Source organism: Symphodus melops (genome assembly GCF_947650265.1).
Source record: "Symphodus melops genome assembly, chromosome: 19".
NCBI classification, from domain to species: domain Eukaryota; kingdom Metazoa; phylum Chordata; class Actinopteri; order Labriformes; family Labridae; genus Symphodus; species Symphodus melops.
The window spans coordinates 10,784,957-10,807,499 of NC_136709.1; the positions used below are offsets into that span (position 1 = coordinate 10,784,957).

A 22,543-nucleotide genomic window follows, 5' to 3' on the forward strand; every position below is an offset into this window, starting at 1 on the left:
GTCTTCTCCCACTCTCTCCTCCCAACATGTCCTGTCTTTCTTCAGCTGTCCTATCTAATAAAGGCAAAAGCCCCAACAAATAAATGAAATACACTATATCAAATCTTGTTTGTTTCTTTTGTCATACATTCACACTGTGAACGTGCTCTTTGAAAATGAAGTATGCCAAAACATACATTCTTGAAGTGACATGTTTCCCTTCATAAAGCCTTTGAGTTCTTTTAGTGGAGTTAACTCCATATGCTCCAATGTCACACGACTACTGTAATCACTAAGTAAAATAACCATAGTGAAAATCTTACTTACATGTACATTTGGTCAGGGTTGATGGAAATGACAGTAACCCCAAAGGGCAGATGTTCTTTTCATGAGTCATGTTTTATGTCAGGTGTATATTTCACTAACATCTGAGTTTATATACTATTTGGATCTAAAGTTATTATGTTTTCATTTTAAATCAAGCAGGGACAAATGTATATAAACAATGTTATATAACTACTAAACATCCACGTTGTATAGCCTCATCAATAATAAGGTCTCAACTGTCCTTTTAGCGCGAGTAAGTCTACGTTAATTGTCACAAAAATTGCCATAGTTGAAGAATCACCAATATATGCTGCCTCACTTGTTCCTTGGAAAGCAAATCAAAATGTTTCAATTCTTATTGACTTTTTTTAAGGCAATAATTGGTGCTTTATCAATGCAGGGCATGATGTCGTGACAAACAAAAGACATACGATTAAGATGTTGCTTTAGCCACAAGGAGGCAGCCTTTAGGCATCACTGACTGCTCTGATTACAGTTTACATAGAAAGGGAGACACACGAGATTTCTTAACATTAGTATTTACAAGTTCTCATGACTTCAACGCCTCTGAAACACATAAACTCCAACTGCTTGTGGACTCCTGCAGGGGCACAGCTCTGAGGTTTAGACTGACTAAAGCTTCAATCAAAAACTCAATGTCTTTCCCCTCCAGACTAAATAATGAAGTAACAGTAATTAATCTGGAATCTAGAATGAGCTCCAGAGCTATTTTTTTAATCTCCCAAATCTTCTGTTTTGCTCAAATTGTTTATTTTAGGTCAAAGTAAATCTGTAATTATTGTATTTCCCTAAGGTGTGTTACTTTATTAAACAAATAAAAGCTTAGCCTACTGCTTAGTCAAAGCGGTCCTCTGTATTCTTCCTGAATTTACATGATAAGACTCACTTTGTTTAAAAAGAAGAAAAAATAGCAGCTAACAGACTTCAGCAAACATCCTCAATTATAATGGTCTTTTTCTACTTTATTAATCCCTGAGGTGGAAATTGTGGTTCACACTCTATTATTTAAGAGACATGCGTCTCACAGACAGGCCTGAATCACACACATGCACAAGCAGAACAAAGTATTAATGGAGAGATGTCCGAGAGAGGGAGCTCCACTGGAAGCGCCCCCGAGCTGGTGGGGATATGGTGCCTTGCTCAAGGGCACCTCGGCAGTGCTCGAGAAGTGGTCTGGCACCGCCCCAGCTATCAGACAATTTGGGACTTGAACCGGCGACCCTCCTGTTCCCTACTGACTGAGCTACTGCCGCCCCAAACTGGAACACATGTTATCGTTTGAGGAAGGTCCAACCTTTTTCCTGCTCGTCAGACTGAACAAACAAAAAAGTTACTGCTAAATATGGGGATCATCACATGGGGGATCACATCCACCCCCCCACACCAGTTCAAATTCATTGTTTTAATCAGAGTTTATTATGTTTAAAACGACAGATTATCTTTTAACTCAATGCCTCTTCCCTTTAACGGAGACTATACAAAACAAAGTGGTTCCTTGGTACAGGTTTGACGCAAGCAGCCACCACTGGAGGAGAAGAGAGCCCACATCGTGTGAGTGACAGCCCGGCATCACGGCCGCCCACTCTCAGACAGGCTGTGGTGACTCTTAATTGTGTAACGTTCATTGACGAGTCAGCACAATGCTGCTGAGACCGGAGAGGCGCACTTAGCCAAGCAGATGCGATGAAATGCTCCCAGCGAGGAGGACACAGATGGACAGCCTAGTTGAGCCGCTCGTCGCCCAGTACCTCGCTATGGGATGTCAATCAAAAGAAATGAACCAAAACGAAAGTTTAACGCAGGATGAGAAGGGAAAGGATGATGCGTAAGTCACATACTATTTATTTTAAGAAAGGGAACGCGAAAATGTTGGCAGTCATTGTAACCGGTTAGTTTTCAGTTTTCGGTTTGTAAGTAACACTTAATCGTGCTGAATAAACAGGTGGGTTTTCATTTGCGCCCAAACCGTGCGTAAAAGTTAACCGATTCCAAAATGCTGTGCGAATAGGATTAATATAGGTTAATGTGTTCTTTAACTTGCCGTTACTTTAAGCATGCGTTACTGCATGTGTTTCGATCAAATATGCGTCTTCTTGTTTTTCTGGTCACTCAACAGTTCAAACTGGATGTCCGCAATCAACCAACCGGCATTTCCCTCAAATTGAAGGAAGGAAATGAGAACAATGACTACAAAAATCCCGGGGGTTGGGGGTTGGTGGGTGAGGGTGGTCTTAAATTAAAACAATTGTTGGATTTTTTCATACAATTACACTAATCTTAATGCAAATGTATGTGGTTTGATTATGGTTTAAACACATGTATACACATGCTATAAAGCACAACGCACACTTTTGCCTATCTCCCTCCTCCTCCTCATCCATTTTTTCTTTGCGTTTCTTAAGGAGAGGGACTTCGGGATGTGGCCCCAAGTCAAGAGTTTCTCCTCCAGTCCGTCCTCACAGGTTCCACAAACCTGGTGGGGCCCAAACCAACCTGGGTAAATCTATGATGTCCCTGGGACACCTAACCAAGGGGGGAAGCTGGGAGGAAATCATCCAGGCCTGTCTGCAGTGCTTTGGTGAGTCGAGCACAGCTGCAGTCAGCAGCATAATGTTTTTTTGCAAGTGGAAAACTGCTGTGGAATGTACATTTTTTTATTTTATTATTATACTGAAATCCTACAGTTCTTTGGATATCATGTTTTGAATTTGACTCAAGTTGTTTTTTTCAGCATTCTTGTCTCTGTTTATGAAAAACAACTGGATAAGAGGTCTACATCTTAGTTTATGTGAACATGCACTGTTGTGATTTCCCAGAAGTCTCTGTTTTGAACATTTCAAACAAGATTGGGCAGGCCTATTAACACACCTTTGAATTTGACTACTGGGAAGCTCTGCATTAGAAAGTGAAAGGATTTTCTTTTGTTGTTGTAATTGTCCGTTTTTTTGCTGTGTGCTAAATATTGAGAGGGTGTGTTAAATGACTAAAGAGAACAGCAGTGATTGAGTAGGCTGTAGTTGGATCAATCAGGCAAATATTGGCATGATCAAGTTGTCTGGAGTGCTCTCAGATTTATAGTGATTGTGTCTCTGAAGAGACAAGCTTTCAAATTGTTGTTGCCTGGTAACACAAATGGAGAAAAGCAATGAAGAGTTGGTACAAAAGGGTGCACATAAAATGACATCAAATAACTGCATTTATCATTGGAGGATTGGATCCATCCGGCTGCTTTACTCAAGAGTCATAGAGTAACCAGATGATCCAACATTAGAGTTTAATGTTGTGTTACTGGGGTTTTCCTTGAACGGTTCACCTAAAAAATAAGGGGGCACAGTCCTGCTCCACTTTGGAAACATCACAGGCGAACCCCTAAGGTCTGCTGGCTCTGAACCTTTTCAAATATGAGAGTGCACGTACGTAGGAGCTATTTGAAGGATTACCTAATGGCAGCATCAAGCCTCACTGAGCCAAAAGGTCAGTTCCCTTAACAGTAGTCTTCAGATGCTGACCAGCCTTTGAAATGTAGAGCGCTATAAGGTGTGGATCAATGTCTGTTGACATCATCACTGTGTCCAGACCACATTTGACTGCATTAAACACTCTCAACATCAGCATCTACCCAAATAATGTGTAGTTATTTAATTTTAGCTTTGCTAGTTCTTTATGTATTATTTATATTAAATGTATCAAACATCATAATTTGAACTAAGGATTTCTGCTGTCATTGTTTAAATGAATCTATTGTATTTGTCACCACTCACCACGAGTTAACTGTTTTAACTTTCATTCTCAACGTTCAGCTTTCTATTTCTCCTGTCATCCATTATTTAAGGTGATTTAAATAATTTAAACCATTACTTTAAGCTTACCATTCTAAGTAAACATTTCACTTTTTAACCACTTTTCCATGACTTTCTATTATAAGCATATACTATTATATAAGTAACTAATTGCAAATCTGTTTAACCTTTTTATCAATTTAAGCTAACTGTGCAAACCATTTGTCCATATCGTTTAGGTGACTACTCTTTAAACACTGGCAATGTATTTCAACTTAGTATCCATCACATTTAGCTAGCTAAAACATTACGTCCTCCTATATTTCAACTTTAAGCTAACTTTTTAACTAATTGTCCATATTTGTTTGCTAACTACTTCCAGCTATTTTTTTAACACCCTATTCATTACATAAAGGAACATATTTTGACTTTGTATCCATCAATTAGCTATCTATTTATAGCCTCCTATTACAACAATTTATCCATTACTTTAAGCTGTAACTATTTTAACCAATTGTCCACAACCTATAGTGTAGCTAACTGTTTTCAGCTAACTCGTTTAACATCATGGCTATTACTTTACTGTAATAGTTGTCTTTTATCCACAGCTTTAAGCTTGTTGTTAGACTCTCCTCATAACTGCAAACTAGTGTAAACATACATAATATCAGTTTAAAATTGCTTACAAGCTACCTAAGCTGTTTCACAATCATACCTTATATTATTTCAATATAAATATAAACATAGCATTTTCATTTACAGTGCAGGTGGGGCTTGTCCAGCATAAAGAGATATAGCCATCCTCCTGTATCTGACATAAATTCCTTTAACACAAAGAGACCATTCATTGTGATAGACTGTCAAAACAAGGAAAAGCGACATGCAGGGTTGGAGTGGCTGATGAGCTTCTTAGATAACCTCAAAAGTGGGGCCTGGCGCTGTGTGCTTTCAGCACTGTTTGTCACCATACAGTGTCATACATTTCCATTGTAGCGGGTGGCAGATTTCCTAATTCTCCTGTCAGGAACAGACAGTCCAGGAGGGATTTCCTCTTGCAATTAACCCTGCACAAGGAGGGTTAGTGGTTTGAAGGTTGTGAAAAAAGGATGGAGCAATTGTTCACCTGATGGAGATTCATGGCATCCTGTTGTGGATTTACCTTATGTCTGACCTGATTGTTTGTAGATTATAAAATATGCATAGGCCTATACATTTTAACATTTTCTTTCAATAGGTTTACGTTTACCAAGCTGTGTTGACCACAAATGTAAGGAAGAAATGTAACTTATACTGAACAAATATGTATCTGTATAATAAAGTTGCCGCTTTATTAGCGTAGCCATTTAGAACATTTAACCTTGTTTCCCTTGTCTATTTTATCCTCTTATTGACCCGATTGGTAAGGTCATTAACATTCTCTGGGTTTTAGCTGCAGGTGGCTGCGTGTTACAAACAGAAACACACCCCATGCAGGAAGGCTGGATTAGTCAGCTGCAGCTGGAGCAGAGAGTTGCTTACAGATAACAAAGATTGAAAAAGATGTTGCCATGGCATCAGAGGTATTTCCAAGGTGATATGGTTCAGACTGGGTCCATGGACGCCTGATGTCCTTGATGGTGTCAAGATATTGCTAAAGCTTAAAGGAACATTTTCCAGCCAAAGAATTCACACGTTTTCAATGAAATGTGTTCATCTCCACAGCATGTGGGTGTAAGATGTCCCATTATAATTAAATAATGTTGTCACCCACTGATGCAGTGCGTTTAGCAGTGGTTTTAAGTTTAAACGAAAGATAAGTGGTGTGCTGCTTCACTTGGGTGGGCAGGGGAAAGTCTTGTCTGTAATCATAGGTCAGACCCGTGTTGTGATATGGAGTTGTACTTTGTACACATGTAGTCTAATTTTTAGGTAATGTAGCCTCAGTAAGAAAAGGTGGTCCTGGCACAAAGAGAGGAAGTAAGATACATACGCAAGGAAAAAGGAAGTGTAAAAGGTAGTGAGAGAAACATGTGGTCGAGGTTCACACAGTTGGAGGAAAAGGGAACTCTTCAACAAAAAACTAGTGTGTGAATTATTGATAATAACTTGTTGCTGTGAAACCATTTGCTTATTTTGAGACTGAAGATTGAAGATGAATCAGCTGCTAAAACGGATCCCAGACAAGATTGTAAGCTACTCTTATTGAAGTATTGTTTGCCTTAAACTGTAGTGAGCAATAAAAACAGCTGATAATACATTTAAAACATATATACAACTTTTTTTTTTACTGAAAGTATTGAGAGATTGATTAACACACTATTTTTTCATTGGCATTGTTTGCTTTTATTTAAGATGCTTTACAGAATGCAACCAGATTTAGACTGTTGTCCAAATTGAGTTTACAGTAAGTTCAAAGCATTTTAGTCTGAATACAGTAGCTCCTGAACAGTTAACACAACAATGAGGGGAGGCAAATTGCAGTTAAACACCCACAGGAATTGTAAGATGCCTCTGATTATGGCTAAGTTGACTTTAAACCCTTACAAGGGAAAAATTGTGTCACTAATGCATTTCTTATTTAAGAGTATGACTTGTTTTCTTTTTCTTTCCACTGTGAAGCATTGTTGTTAAACCAAAATGTGTACATGTGGTCTTGCAGACTCAGATGGTTGTGTGTGTGGGAGCAGCCACCTGTTGAACATCAGCCTGACCATGCACCGTCTCCTCATCTCCTCCAGTGATCTTCTGGACAAGTTCATCACTCTATATCCTTCACCTGTCTGATATTAAGTTTGAACCGCAATCACAACTCAGCAGGGCTACTCTGTACAGACTGTACATTTGCCAATATTGAGCGGCACCAAATGTAACATCAGATTGCTGCCTCTACTTCGTGCCACTCTTCTGTGGTTGTCAACAGCAACAAGCGATCAAGCCTGTACTTGGCTTACAATGCAGCCTGTAGCTGTCAGTGTAAAAAGTGGCAGTTAGTTGTTACTGCCGCTGTAAGCTACTGTAGACCAGTTACATCTCTATCTTTGTAAATGTATTCAGTATTAGGGAGCGTATGTTACCCCTCTTTAAAACTGTTGATTCTATCTTTGTGTTTTTCCCCTACTTACCACCATGTTGTTGTTTTTTTAGTGTCTCGTGACTTGAGTGGAGTGCCTGTAATCTAGGCTTCCATTCAGGAAACAGCAGTAGCGTCATACAGCCTCTCAGAGGAGCCTATTGGCCTGACAAGGCTTCAGGTGTTAATTACCTGTGCCTCTTTCACACACAAGTCCCCTTGAACTATATATAAACACGGACTCTGAGAACGCCGCTCATACTAACCCACGTCAGAGAGCAACAATGCAGAATGCCCCTCTACTATTTTTAACTCCTTCTTACTGATCCAGACCCAGAAGGATACATCAAATAAATTCAGTGTTTGGTTAAGGATCGAGGGAAGAGGCACAGAGGCCATTAACAGCCTTCTTCACAGTCTGGCCTTGGGATTGCGTGGGCAGGTCTTCTGCTCCCATGACGCAATTAGCCTTTTTATGTGCATCCCTTCAAGCTGATTCCTATCGAGAGACCAACCAAGAGCTGTGGTGTCAGTCTGTTCATAGAAGCTGCTTTGAATGATGAGGACAGGCTTTTGTATGCACTTCAAATACATTTAAAGGGTTGTATTTCTGGGGTCAATATGTGAAAAAAGGAGGGTATAGTGACCACAGTAATGACTCAGTAGAGGATATCGATTTAAACTTTATTAGAGTCTTGAGTTTAATCAATGCATGTAAATCAACAGTTGCTATGCAGTAAATGAGTCTTTGATTGTGTTTTTTTTTTCTTTTTAAATTTTGTTATTCACTGTATGTCTGTATGCCAGAATGATTCATTGGCACTCATCAGAGTTTTGATTCCTCCCACATTACCAAATGCCACTTCTGTTTGCCTTTTATGTGTAGTTGTTATAGATTTTATTAATGAGTTGTTTTTGCTTGGGGGGGGGGGGGGGGGGGGGTCCAACCATATGTTCATTGTTCATTGGAACATACCTTTCCTTCACACTGTTAAAAGATCAGCAGATTTTCTGGTAAGCTTTTTTTCAGCCGAACAAAAACTGCTAACCCTCAAACACTTAAACACAGGCTGATAGGCACAACTAGCTAACATCTGCTCCTTAACCAAAGTCCCTACATTTAAAATAGCTCTGGAAAATGATCAGCCAGCAGAGTGCCAGAGGATTTGCTACCTCATCAGGTGAGTTTAACACACATTCAGGAGTCTAACTTCAATCTGATTTTCCACATCTGTAACATGGTATCATCTCTAAACTGCAGGCATTGGATCCAGGAGTACTGGATGATGTTCAGGTTGCAGCACAGTTTATCAGACAACCTGGAAGAGTTCCGGGAGCTGATCAGAGAGCAGGGACAGGAGCATCTTTGCACTCTCCTAGAGACCAAATGGATGTAAGTGTTAATCTCTGACCAGCTGGCAACTGAGAAAGAAGCCTACACGACTCTTGGTTGTTTGTTTCGTCAAGAAACTACAGTAATCAGTCACGATGCAGACTCATAAATGATGAACAACATACAGTAGCTTTGACGTTTTTAATGTAGCTTCAAAGATAATTTTATTTTAACAAGTTTTTTTTTTTTTTTGATACCGATTACATCATAACGTGTTTAATTTTACTATATGTCAACACTTGAAATATCACAATCTGGGGCTGCAGATATGCATTCTTATAATTGTTTTACATTAATTAATTCATAGTTTGGTTTAATAATATGTCAGAAAATGTCAGTCATAATTTCAAAAAGGCCAATCCAAACACCTTCAAATGTCTTTGTTTGTCTGACCCACAAACTCAAATATAATCTGTATTTGGTATATTTTCTGGCAGTGGGCTAATCATTTTCATCCTGCCACAATTTCGGCTTTCAATTGGTTCACTTTTTAGTTGCAAAGATAAATGCAAATGTTCTTGTAATTTAACGTGTCGGTTTTATTGTAAGTGATTGAAGACAGACAAAATGTTTACTAATGCACATTGAATGCTACATTAAATTAATGTTGTACTTCTCAACACAGAGGTGTCTGAAGATGAAATTGTACAGGTAATGAGCCTTCGCTGATTGTAATTGTGGTTCTGTTGTATTTTACGGCGTTCTCTAGAAATGAACGGGACTGGTCGTGGAAGGCCAGCCAGAAGATCAAAGCTAACTGCAGTAAAAAGAGGAAGGTCTCTCTGCTTTTTGATCACCTGGAGCCTATTGAGCTAGCTGAGCATCTCACATTTCTGGAATTCAAGTCCTTCTGCAGGATAACAGTAAATATCCAAACAGAAATTGTCTTTGTATTTTGCTCATTGATGATTTGTTTACTTGGCATACGTCTTTGTGTAATTTCAAAAATGCCCTGATGGAAATGCTTTGCAGTTTTCTTGCAGCATTTTAAAACTAATCTCTCTGTCATTTCTGCCAGTTTATGGACTTTCAGAACTACATTTTCAACTGCTGTATGAAGGACATCCCCGCAATGGAACGTTCCATCACCCTGTGTAATGGTATTTCCCAGTGGGTTCAGCTGATGGTGTTGAGCAGGCCGACCGCTCAGCTGAGAGCTGAGGTTTTCACCAAGTTCATCCACGTTGCTCAGGTAATGGTTTGATTCACATCTCACTACCACTCTTATTCTCTCTGTTCCTGTTTTAGAAATCAAAGAAAAATGAACTATATTTGTCCCATTTCCTCTTTGCTTGAATTGACGTTCTGTTTTTCATACACCTTATCTAACTAATGACTGTCTATTGTCAGACTCTAAACCATGCTGTATATTGCATAATTGGCAGTTGCCTAATGTGTATTCACAGAGGGCTGTTAATGATTCTCAAGAAGTCTGCAGCAGGCTTTTAGCAGATCCAAAGATTTTACTAATAGAAAAATATTAACTAAATGCAAGCTAATAGAGTCATCAAGAGGAACACACTTAGAGAAGTGAAAGCCGAAGAGGGAAGGAGAGAAACAACTCTCGAGAGTAGTCGCTTATCAGATCACTTGAATGTTGATGTGAAGGTGCATGAAGCCCGCTGAGAGGTGATGTACTCGTCTCAGGGAGCCAGTAGGCGACTTGTACTCTGGAGGACCTCCTGCACTGTAACACTAATGCACCAGTCTGCTGCTGCTCACTGCTGTCAACCTCAAAACCCACAGGCATGGAAATGAATTTCACACCATAATGCTCCAGTGACAGCAAGAATTAGAGCTGAAAAGAGAGGGAAAAGCACTTCCAAAAAAAAGTGTGATATCAGAGCACAGTAAGAAACAGCAACAATATGAGTGGTTTATGTAACTGCGGTATCGTGTATTATATAACCAGTGCTACCTGGTACAAGTTTAATTGTGCGTGTTTATATGTGTGTGCATAGATAGATTGATATTGTGCTTTTTTGTGTGTAAATCCACCAGAATCTACATCTTATGCACAATTACAACACACTAATGGCTGTAGTGGGAGGGCTTTGTCACAGCTCCATCTCCAGACTGAAAGACACCACTTCGCATGTACCCTGTGAGGTCACCAAGGTAAACAACAACTATCCCCTGCAAGATCCAGCTGATACAAGAGCCAAAACATCCTGAAGTTAATCATTACCCAAATCCTCTCACCAGGTGTTGAACGAGATGACCGACCTGTTGTCTTCCTGCAGAAACTATGACAACTACAGACAAGCTTACAACAAGTGTACAGGTTTTAAAATCCCTATCCTTGGTGTCCACCTCAAAGACCTGATTTCAGTCAATGAGGCCATGTCAGACTATGTGGAGGACAACAAGATTAATGTCCAAAAACTCCAGGCACTCTACAGCCACATTAATGATCTGATCCAGCTTCAGCAGATCCCTCCTAAGCTGGATGCTAACAAAGACCTGGTCCATCTTTTGACGGTAGTGAACTCATGCATTAGGAGTCTTTTTACATTTTGTATGCAGCTCCATGTGATTGTATTAAACGAGCAGATGCAAATGAGTGTGTTACAGCATGTGGATTGTCCGTGCTTGTGTGGGTGTGATGAGAGTCTATGATCTATGAGTGTGTGGGTGACGAACTGAGTGTGAATGAGAGCGAGTTCAGATTGCTGTATTGTTGTGCTCTCTGTGTGCGGGGCTTTAATCAAATATGAACGACAGAATGCCCATGAAGAGATAATAGTTACGCTGTGCCCATAATGCACTCATGAAAACACATTTCAAGGAGAAATATCTAGATTTAAAGACAGTTTTTTTTTTCTCTCTCTCTCTCTCTCTCTATGTGTTTCTTTCTCATGTGTGTTCATATATGTTTTCTTTATTCAAACAGCTGTCCTTGGACCTTTACTACACTGAGGATGACATCTACGAGCTGTCTTATGCCAGGGAACCAAAGAACTGTAAAGCACCCGTGAGTTACAGAGGCTTAGCCTATTGAAGTTAACAAGTGTACAAGCTTGTGTTAGCTTGATTTACAAATCATTCCGTTTCTTGTGAAATGTAAAAGGTTGATACCATTATCATGTCGGAAAGTACTATACAGCTCAGCAACAATTTTTGTCAGCTAGCTGGAAATGTTCAATCAAAGTAGTGTTGTAGTACTTTAGATTGGTCTTTGCCTCAAGACCACTTTTTAAAGGTCTGAAGTCTCGTCTCGGAATCACATCAACATTTTTACAAGGGAGGGGTGTGGCTTTTGAGGGAGCAGAGAGGGGAGGGGATTGGGTGTAGACGGCGCAGTGAGAGAATGCTAATTTCAAAATGATGCTAGTTTTCGAAAATTACCAACGACATTACGACAGGGAAAGTCTCCCCCTCATACTTTAAATGATGTCGTATGGCAGCCTGTCCTGAAATGTTTGAGACAGTTTCAGTAGTGAATTTGTATAAAAAATTAAAAATTAAAAAAAGCTACATAAGCAGCTTGTCTATCTATTGACACAAAATCCACCTTAGAGTATCTTAAATGAATGTTATATGTCTTTGTTTAATCTATCTGACAACCTTGTCAGGTGTTCAGACTGTCCTGCACAAAACTTCAAAGATGAATGGTCTGTTTTCAGGTTGAAGAGATGCTAGCTGGCCCCTCTTTTATCAGTTCTGAACTTTTAAAAAAAGCTTAAAAGTAACACAGACATGATACTAGTATCAATCATCTTGTGTAACACTCTGCAAGAACATTAAATAAGTCATTTTTGCACATTATTGAATTACACTACTGCTACTAAAGAAGCAGGTTATGCAAAGATGTTGTTTAATGGAATTACTCAATATTCTTCATCTTTATCCGCCCTATGTTTTTAAATGATAAATTATTTTCTATCAGCCAGCCACCCCCTCTAGACCTCCAGTGGTTGTGGACTGGGCATCAGGAGTGGCTCCAAAACCTGACCCCCGAACCATCCGCAAACATGTGCAGAGAATGGTCGATGTAAGTGCTTCCTTACTCAAGTATCAGCCCCCACGTCGGTGTTTCGTTATGATAAAATCATTGTCATGTATATTCTTCTGGACCCACTTTGACAGCTTACTCATGCAGCTATTGTGCTCTAAAAGTGGCACAACAATGGTGTGTTTTTTCTTTGTCTTTTAGTCTGTGTTCAAGAACTACGATCACGATGAGAACGGTTTCATTTCTCAAGGGGAATTTGAGAAAATTGCTGCTAGCTTTCCTTTTTCCTTCTGTGTCATGGACAAAGAAAAGTAAGTGTTTGACAGATCACGTACTCCGAGCTCATAATGTGCCTTCATAGGAGAGGAAGATATAGTGGTATATTTGTAGTGATGAGCGCAGCAACAGGAAGCATAAAATAGCAACATAACTAACCACAACACGAACCACGAGACATCATTTTTTCACATGTACCAGGGTTGTTACAATTCACAAGAGATTTTTCCCATTTAGACGACAACATGAAGAATTAGCATGTAAAATAAGTTTCTGCATTTGTATGACAACATGACAAATTGCTATACTGTAGCTGAGTGGGTGTAGTTATAAATACATCGCGATATGGCCCGAAATGATTAAATATGTGTCAAAATGTTTATTCCCATACATACTGTATCTCTCACAGCTCTTTTAAATTATGCGGCGTGTCTCTGTGTTCTAGAGAGGGCCTCATCAGCAGAGAGGAAATCACAGCCTATTTCATGCGAGCCAGTGTCATCTGCTCCAAACTGGGCCTTGGTTTTGTCCACAACTTCCAGGAAACCACTTACATGAAACCCACCTTCTGTGACAACTGCTCAGGATTTGTAAGTCAGCCGACAAACTCATTTGTATAATAATTTAGAGAAACTTTGTAGTTTCACTTTCACTTCTTAATATTTTGCCCTTTTCTCCATCACAGTTATGGGGTGTCATCAGGCAAGGTTACAGATGCAAAGGTACACATTTCCTTCAGTCTTGTTACACTGTGGTTAATTCAACTTGGTTCACTTGTCTTGTCAGTATTATCCTCAACAATGGGGAGAGGTACACGCAGTCTTTGGGGTAGAGCATGTAAAGTGAAGCTGCAAGGAAGGTGTAGTGTGGTTTTCCGTGGTGCACATAACTAGCTGAACCCTGCAACACATGAAAAGAAAAGAGAAAAAAAAAACTCTGCAGCCAGAACCACTGTTTTTTCCCCTCCCCCGTCTCTCAAAAGATCTGAGAGCAACTAATTTGACAATTCACATTTGCAAAAAGGACTTTGTGTTGCATTTGCAGAACTGTGATAGCTTAGAAAAAAAAAAGAAGTCTGTTGAAGTCAGTTTGTTGGTGGTAAACTGATGCTAGTTCCTGTTTTGATATGATGTGTGTGTTCTTTTGTCTCGCTCAGACTGCGGGATGAACTGTCACAAGCTCTGCAAGGATCAGGTGGCATTTGAGTGCAAGAAGAATGCCAAAGTGACCAACTCCATTGACAGTCCGACACCGAGCTCGACGCCTGTCACCGCAGGCACGCTAGAGGGTGGGTTTGTTTGAGACACGTTTTTATCACAAAACCCAGCAGTGTTTTTCACATTTTCAAAAACAAATGAAGTCTTTTCTGCAAGTTTCAGCGACAACATTTGAATAAGGCATGACAGTTATAAGCATGTCGTATGTCAGCAAATCTCTATGACATCATAAACCATCTGCTTGCAGAGATTTTTAAAGGCACATCTGCACCCATTAGGCAGAGATATGTCCAATAATCATTGCCTGGCAAACTGTACAGAAAACAATACAACACAGAATAAACAGGATTTCCCCTGATTTTGCTTAAAGAAAAACAAGTCTATAACACAAAGTGTAACTGGAGGGTGATTCCCCTCTAGCTGTCAGATGGAACTCTTTCACTTACAGTAATACTGACGTTTCCCACCTGTTGTGAGAAGACTCTGTCGTTTTAAATACCACAACACTTCCTTGAAACACAGGGGCTTTATTAACACAAGCTCTCCTCCATTGAATCGTTATGGCTATTGTGCTAATAATTTATGTAGCTCAAGTTTTATTACATTCTCAATCATTTCAGTTGGTTGAGTGGTTGTTTATGGATGGCTCGAGATAAATGTAAAAAAGTGAGAAATCATAATCTGCTTTTGAAAGTTATCATTTGAAACAATAACTTTTTTTTATTTTCTTTGATCTCTAGGTTCGGAGGAATATCTTTTCCCTTACCCGTCTGATGAAAGCAAAGATTGGAGCCCAGAATCCCCCGTCACCTTCCATTTAGGGCCCCAAAGGGTCCACAATAGCACCCAGACAGAGGAACCACATCTTTCACCTTCAGCCTCAGAGGCCAGCCGAGCCCAACCCTCTCTGCTGGCTCCAGCAGCACCCACCCTCACCTTATGTCCCAGCCCTGTGCCTCAGAGAAAACACAGACACTGTGCCAAGTGGGAAAACAGAGCATCTGTGGTGCCTAAGGAGCTAGTGGAGGACAGCAAGCCCACTTATGAGTCTATGGAATCAGTGAGTGTTTGGACAAAGTTTCCTTTTTACTCACATTACAAATGTATAATATTTAAATGCAACATGTTATAGTACATCATGCGGATTGTTCTGCGTTATTCCCAGGACAATCAGAGGCTCCAGAAAGCCAACGAGACACTACGTAGAAAGCTGAAAGAGGCAGAGCGAGAGGTGGAGATGCTTAAGACACTGCTGAAGAGACACGTTCTTCATCCTGTGGAGGAGGACTCCTCTTCATAGACACATCCATACTCTGGATCACCTCCACAATAGCTGCTGCTGCCCCCTTATGGCAGTGTGTACATACATCTTGAACCTCTGTTCAACCTATTTATCATGAAAAGTATTTTATCAATATAACGAGAAACAGGCAGTTTCAGTTTCTTTGTAAAGTGGGATTCAATGCACATAACCAGCTTTTACAAGGATACACAGACAATCAAAGAAGGCCAATCAGTATGTCACAGGTAACGAGGTTAAGAAATTTTAAGTGGTGCGCATGCATCACTTTGAAGGTTCAGATTATTTTAAAGGCAGCCACAGTACAGAAAACAACAGTAACAAGTATTTTAAGGCTGTGTGGAATAAACAGTCATTGCAAGGAGCGTTCTAACTGTATTTTGTGAACCATTAAGAGCAGTTGGAGGTGATTTTCCGGTGATAAAAAGCGAAAAAACATAAACTTAAGAGGATGAAGGAGTGCAGTATTTTTGAGTAAATATCGAGGATTATGCGTGTGATTAAGGCTTGGATCATTATTGAGACTAGATATGCTGACTTAGCATATGCTGATATGCTGATCTGACAATCTTCAGCAACTGGTTTAAATAGAACGTTTTTTTATTGTGTATTTCACGGGTGCATTACTTGTGTTTTATTTATAATAAGTAAAAGGCCCACAGGCTGCAACAGGGGAACAAATATAAAAGGTCTCAGATCTGGTTTTCAATCTTCATCATTGTCCCTTTACGTTTCAATGCACATTATGTTGTTAGCTCTTCGATTGTCTTTTAGGGTCTTAAACACTACAATCATCATAAGAAGGGGGACCAGAATGACCTTTTTGTACAGCAGACTGATACCTTCAGTCACTATTTATGCTTGTGTTGGCATCATATTGATACTCTTTATTTTTAGACGATATTGTGCGTTTCATCGTAGCAGTGTAGTTCCGAGAACAAGAGCCATTTAATATATTAATACTGTGTGTTATGTAACGTAATGTGTGTGTGTACACATAGTCATTTCAATTAAGTCAAGGTTTAACCTATTTTCACAGTATTGTTCTGTTATTGTCATAATAAACAATGTAAAGTACTTAGCATGTGTTATTCTATGTAACCACCAGGGGTCACTGAAGCCTCATGATTTTCTTCAGCTTCTTCCCACTAATCATGGCTTTTTTTTCCTACTCTTGACCTGCAGCATAAATGTTACAGTCTCCTTGGATATCTTTGTGTAGATTTATGCTGTGTTTTTAGTAAATGAAAAGAAATGTTTCATCATTTAATGAATATATGATTCGTGGCATCATCGAATGTTAATCGTTTCATCCTTAACTCCCATGAAACATTGACTTTTTCTGATTTGTAAAAACTTCAACCTTTCAAAGACAACCTGTGTCACCCTGTTGCCTTCACACTGTGCCAATCTACCTGCTCCCCTGGGCTCTGCCTCTGGTAATGAGTCCAGCTCCAGAGTTAAAGTTGGCCTGCAGATAACGAGAGGGCAACTGTCTGCAGTTTGATAAGCAACAGATTCAAACCAATTTAATCCCCCAGCCTTCTTCAGGCGATGCACCAGACTGCAGGTGAGTTTGTCGTGCTACGTTCTCATTGCTTTGATCCAGTGTTTACATTTCAACAGTTGTGTTTCATCCTCAGATAAAGAAAGCCATTTGGCCCTAATTATATTGCCCATCTTTATTTCTCTCTGTAACAATGACTTGTTGCCAAGCTCTGGCTTGGCAGTGAGCAGAGACCCAGTGAAAAGAGTAACAGTCTCTGAGGCATAGCAGCGGCTCCTGAGCCTGGCCTTAGTGACAGCTAATTTACTTTCAATTTGAATGTGACGCCCAGCTACACCCCAAGTCCACCAGGCTGCATGCAGACTAATGCTGAATAATGCTCAATATCATGGCTGGCTGAGGGAACGTGATAGAGGGAGAACATGTGTTAAACCTTAAGGGACAACACCACATGCAAAGAGAAATGTATGTATGCATATTAATGTGGTCATAAAGATTAGTTTATTGGTCTGAATGAACAACACAGAATGTAAACATAATTAGCTGTGATGCATTTAAGCCTGGAGGAAATTTCAGGCTTTCGGATACAGTGACTAATTCAGCTCTCCATACATTAAGAGCAAAATATGACACTTCAAATGTCTGCATAATTACAGCATCAGACAGAGATGATTTATCACCTAGACATCAGTGTGCTTAGGGGAACTGGGCCATAGAGAGATACCCATAAGTTAACTAAATCTGCTAAGTCTAATGAACACACTCCCGAAACTAATTAGGTAAAGATGTGGAGCATCCCATTATGTCCCCCTGATAGCAGAGTGTGCTACACAGAGAACGCAACACATTTAACACACGAGTGATGCTCAATTCAAGCACAAGGAGAAGCCACCAGCAGAAAGCCTTCAGGATATAGCAACATCACCGCCGAACTCGCCTCCACTAATTCCCCTGATTATTAAACAGAGTTCATTAAGTTCTAACGATGGCCAAAGGAGCCTTGTGCAGGAGCAGAGAGAGAGAAACTGTGGTGGATGTGGAAGGAAAAGAGAGAAAGAGATTTTTTTCTTCTTCTTCTTTCTGGAGGTGGTTTGAAAATTGTGTGAAGCCATGGTGAAATTTTTAATTAACCTTGATGATAGCGGAGGAGTGTAACAAGAGACTCACTGCAGCATAGTTTGCCAAGAGAAGCATGATTGCTCAACTGCCAGTGTCCCTTTTTGGCCTTTAACAATCAGGAAGTTTTAGCTTCACAATAGAGACTGAATCCACTTATCAGTCTCTGCTAAATGCAGAATAGAAAGAGACGCCTGAAGCTGATACAAGGGTAATGAATTTGTGGGCAACATTGTTGATGGTGAAAGTACCCAGAAAGAAACTTCCATTAACATTTCTGGCTGTGACTTCCGCAGAATAAGACTGTGGTACACACAAAGCAATCTTTGGGTGCAGAATTTTACTCCCTATGAAGAGACTTCACAACTTTCTCTTGCTGGAAAACCAGACAATGCAGCTTGACTAACTGTGGAAATAGCTTCCATATTGGTTTGGCACAGGCATCAACTCTGGCTGCGCACAAAGAGCACACTACTTGCAATGACAAAAAAAAAAAAAAACTTATTCTGTTGATTTCTGCAGGCTGCAGTAGTTAGCCTGTTTCTGAAACAGCACAGTAAGGAAACTAAGGTTTTGTGTCATTTATTCTGATACACAATGGCTGTCTGGATGATTTATGACAGATTTACATTCCCTCTTAAAGTATTCTGTAGGAAATAACAAAATAACTAAAGAAATACTGTAAAGGCAAACTGCAGGAGAGTACATTTGTTGAAGAATAACGGAAGCAGGCGGGTAGAAAAAGGGGAAAAAAAACTAAAAAGGAGGGCCGATGCTGCAGTACTTGAGCAAGCAGAGCGCCTTCAACAATCAGCAGATCCTTCTGAAACAACACATTGCCAAGATCAAGGAAAATGAGGCAACGTTGCAGCAAAGAAACAGATACACAGCTAAGAGGGGAAGAAGAAGGGAAAGGAGAGAATGTGTCCTGTGGAGATAAATACAGAGCAGATCATACGGTCATATGAGCCGGTGTGAACTCTCAACTGCCGTTTCGTTTCATACAAGCTGTTGGACTCCTCCATCGCCCTATAGGAACCTGCTCTACACACTAACACAGTAATGGAGCTGTAGAGGTTTTGGAATCAGATGGTTTGGTTGATGCTACACATGTGGGTGTCTGTTCTGCAGGTTCTGAAATAAAATCCTACAACTGTTTAATTGACTGGACTCATTCGATATCTAAGCAACTCATTCGCTAGATATGAACATCCTGTATGCCTTCTATAGAGCAGTTTCGTGCTCAGTATCTTGCTGAAGGATATACTGTTCTTTCTTGGACCCATGGAATAGAGGAGCCCGGGATCAAACTGTCAATCTTCAGGAGGTTACTTCCTATGTTAATTTCTTCAACAGAGAAAAATTTAAGGAATTTTTAAAGGAAAAATGAAATGGATAGAGTGCTTTAAAATTGAGTAACAACCATCAGTAATACAATTTGAATTTTAGTAAGATAAAAACAGTAATATGTTACTCTTGTATTGACTTCATTTGAGCTCAGGTTTTGATCTCTAACTCTTATGCAAAGTATGTGCCTCTGGATAATTGATGCTTATGTTCACCAGCTCGTCGCTTATTATGTCTCCTTTTTGGTACTTGTCAGTTGGAGAGATTTTAGAGCTCTTTGCTTATGTTGCAACCAAAAGTGAGAGGATTAATAAGAGCTGTGAGAGTGTACCAAAACTAACTAACATTGCTGAGCAATGAGCTGAACCCCGGTGTGAAGCAGTGTCACTGCAGATGAAGTCTATAAGTCCTGGTGGATTCGTCACAGCAGTGGTAAGGAAAAACATCCTTTAAACAGGCAGAAAATTCAAGCAGGACCAGACTGGTGTTGAACAGTCGTCTGTTGGACTCAGTAGACAAACAGAGCAACAACCTCAGTGTCAAAAACAACAACACCAACAGCTAAAACAGACTTGTTGCGACAATACCAATAATAATGGTCGAAGAATGTGTTATATTAGCAGGATAAGCAAAGTATTTAAAAAAAAAAGACTGACCATATCAATTATAATGCTTGAAGTCAACAGGTCTATTTGTAGCAATGGTGATGATAACGATAGTTGGATGACTGGTAATATTGACTTTATGAGTGGGGGTGGAACAGGTCTAAACAGTATTACAGTAGATGTAGCAGAGTCAGACAGGTCCTCTGAACACTACTACTTACTTACTAAACAGAACTGAAGATATATGGTAAGCAATGTTAATGAGACATGAAGAGCCTAAGTCATCTACATACATTAATACAACAGGAACACATACAGATAGAGGGAGGGAGGGAGAGGGAGAGAGAGAGGGAGAGAGGGAGAGAGGGAGAGAGGGAGAGAGGGAGAGAGGGAGAGAGGGAGAGAGGGAGAGAGGGAGAGAGGGAGAGAGAGAGAGAGAGAGAGAGAGAGAGAGAGAGAGAGAGAGAGAGAGAGAGAGAGAGAGAGAGAGAGAGAGAGAGAGAGAGAGAGAGAGAGAGAGAGAGAGAGAGAGAGAGAGAGAGAGAGAGAGAGAGCGCTCAGTGTAACAGAACCCCTGGCAGTCTGTAGCAGCATGAGGGGCCGGCACGAATGAGCCAGCCCCAAGTATACGCTTTTTAAAAAGAGGAAAGTTTTGAACCTGCTCTTTAAAGTACAAAGGGGGTCTGCCACCCGGACATCTTTAAGCATGTTATGTTATCAGTGGCTGTTGCTCAGTGGTATGATCAATTGTCTCTCAGCAGGAAGGAAGGATTTGTTTCCCAGCTCCTGAAAACATGTCTAAACGTCCTTGGGAAACACACTGAACCCCAAATTGCTCTTGTGCTACGCTAGCGCTGTGTCATTGCTTTCGAATGGATGAGTACTGTTAAGTGGTCGGGCTCTTTAGGTAGCATCCTTTGCAATCAGTGAGCGAAAGTGGTGTGAATAGGACGTGTGGTGTAAAAGTGCTCTGAGTAGTCAGACGAATAAAATTGTAGACAACACCATTTAAAATACTTCCATCTTAATTAGCAACAAACACATGACAAAAGTGAGTATTGTTCTGCCGATAGTTGACCTTGAGCCAGGTGGTCACCTGATGATGTGAGTAGATAAAAGGATAAAAAAAAGAATCATGCCAATCCACTTAAAGCTGGTGAAAGATTCCCCCCGAGGACCAAAATGTTGAACTAAGTCACTGACATTTCATCCCTGCAGCTAACATGTCTTAAAGCATATTCATGGCCATGTGTAGTTGTTGATATAAGAGTGAAGAAAAGGTGTTTCTAAATCTCTTATTGCCAAATCACACAAGTAAAAAAAGAGCAATCTTCAACTTTACATTGATTTCCCCTTCCATACGCTTCTTTCTCTGGCCGGACTTGATTATTTTCCTTGAGACAAGACCTTCGCAGCTGCTGCACATCATTTGCATAAACCAGCCTGCAGGCAGTCTATATTTGCAAAGTGTCTATCTCCAAACAATCAGTTTGCTTCAATATGTGCATTGTGGATTTTATATAAGCAGACCAAAATAAAATGTGTGAGAACACATTTAATAACAGGAGCCGTGTTATTGTTTTATGTATATATATACTTCATGTACAGTGTGATAACACATCAAATGGATCAGCTGCAATAACTGTGTGTCCACTGAATGTGACCCCTTAATAAGTGAAGCCACACATTTATTGTAACACTATTATATAAGAGAGAGGATTCACATAGGCAGGAAACTATGTCCTCATGTGTTTTGCCTCCACAACAAATACATTCTCCAGTTAAACCCTAGTTTGTGGACCAATACGTCCAGGTTTTTTAGTTCAAATTTCTGAGCCTGTAACATATAGACCAACACATATGGCACATTAATGCTACAATCAAACTTAATCACTCTCCCACCTCAGGGTTTTTGAAACACAACTGTCCTAGAGTTAAAATGTGTTAAATGGATCTTCAGTTGGCCTCTGCAGCGATCAGGAAAGGTGCTCACTGCCGCAATAACACAGAGTGGGTGAGATTGTCCATTTACTCACACCATCAGTCGCACACCTCTCCATCATGGCAAGCTGAAATAGCCACATGACTCTAATGAAGGCCAGCAGGCTGTTTAAGAGTCTGCTGCTCGCTGTCGGTCCTCCTCTCTCTGTGTTGCTTTCAGCGTGATGTGTCCTCGTGTGCAGGACACTCTGCCTAAAATGCCTGGAGGCCACGGTGACATATGTACCCGGAACATCATAATGGCACAAAACCATTGATATCACTTACAGCTCAGAGACGATACATCACTTAAAGGTCAGGAGAAGAGACAATTCTATCAGTCCTTTTCCCCATCCATCCTATATGCTCTTTGAAGGTCAGATCTACAGGAGAAAAAATGGAGGAAAAGATGTATAGCAACTGTATGATATGGGGGAGGGGTTTTTATCCAGCACCACGACTCTCCTAATCTTAGAGGGGGTTACTTAGCTGAGCACAAACTCCTGAAAACTCCTAAAGTTTTCAAGCTGAGCTGTATGTGTGAATGTGAACAGCCAATTATTTTTAGTAGGACTTTATCCAGAGTTTGTCCTTCCAGGCCCTTCGTATTTTTCTGCAGGAAGTCTTCGTAAGCTGATGTGAAAGCGCAGCAGGGTATAATGACGAAAAGTCACTTAAACGAGTAGGAGGGT

The 22,543-nt window shown here is 40.2% G+C and overlaps 2 protein-coding genes across 3 annotated transcripts in view; one reads left to right on the top strand and one right to left on the bottom strand.

Moving 5' to 3' along the window:
• The window catches only part of LOC306840366 (delta-like protein 4), a 94,796-nt gene that overhangs the window by 35,087 nt on the left and 37,166 nt on the right, over positions 1 to 22,543 (bottom strand). The window lies entirely within an intron of this gene.
• Positions 1,700 to 16,373, top strand: LOC306841034 (RAS guanyl-releasing protein 1-like). Of its 2 annotated transcripts, none has more exons than XM_079370661.1 (17): positions 1,700 to 2,152; positions 2,730 to 2,905; positions 6,745 to 6,850; positions 8,274 to 8,336; positions 8,417 to 8,548; positions 9,258 to 9,411; positions 9,567 to 9,740; positions 10,550 to 10,666; positions 10,754 to 11,029; positions 11,442 to 11,522; positions 12,438 to 12,542; positions 12,705 to 12,814; positions 13,225 to 13,369; positions 13,465 to 13,501; positions 13,936 to 14,067; positions 14,737 to 15,056; positions 15,162 to 16,373. In XM_079370661.1, the coding sequence occupies exons 1-17, from the start codon at positions 2,016 to 2,018 to the stop codon at positions 15,294 to 15,296; spliced, it is 2,400 nt and encodes a 799-aa protein (XP_079226787.1). In that variant the 5' UTR covers positions 1,700 to 2,015; the 3' UTR covers positions 15,297 to 16,373. The 2 variants fall into 2 exon arrangements, with proteins under 2 accessions (XP_079226787.1, XP_079226788.1); XM_079370662.1 differs by having other exon boundaries at positions 1,700 to 1,878.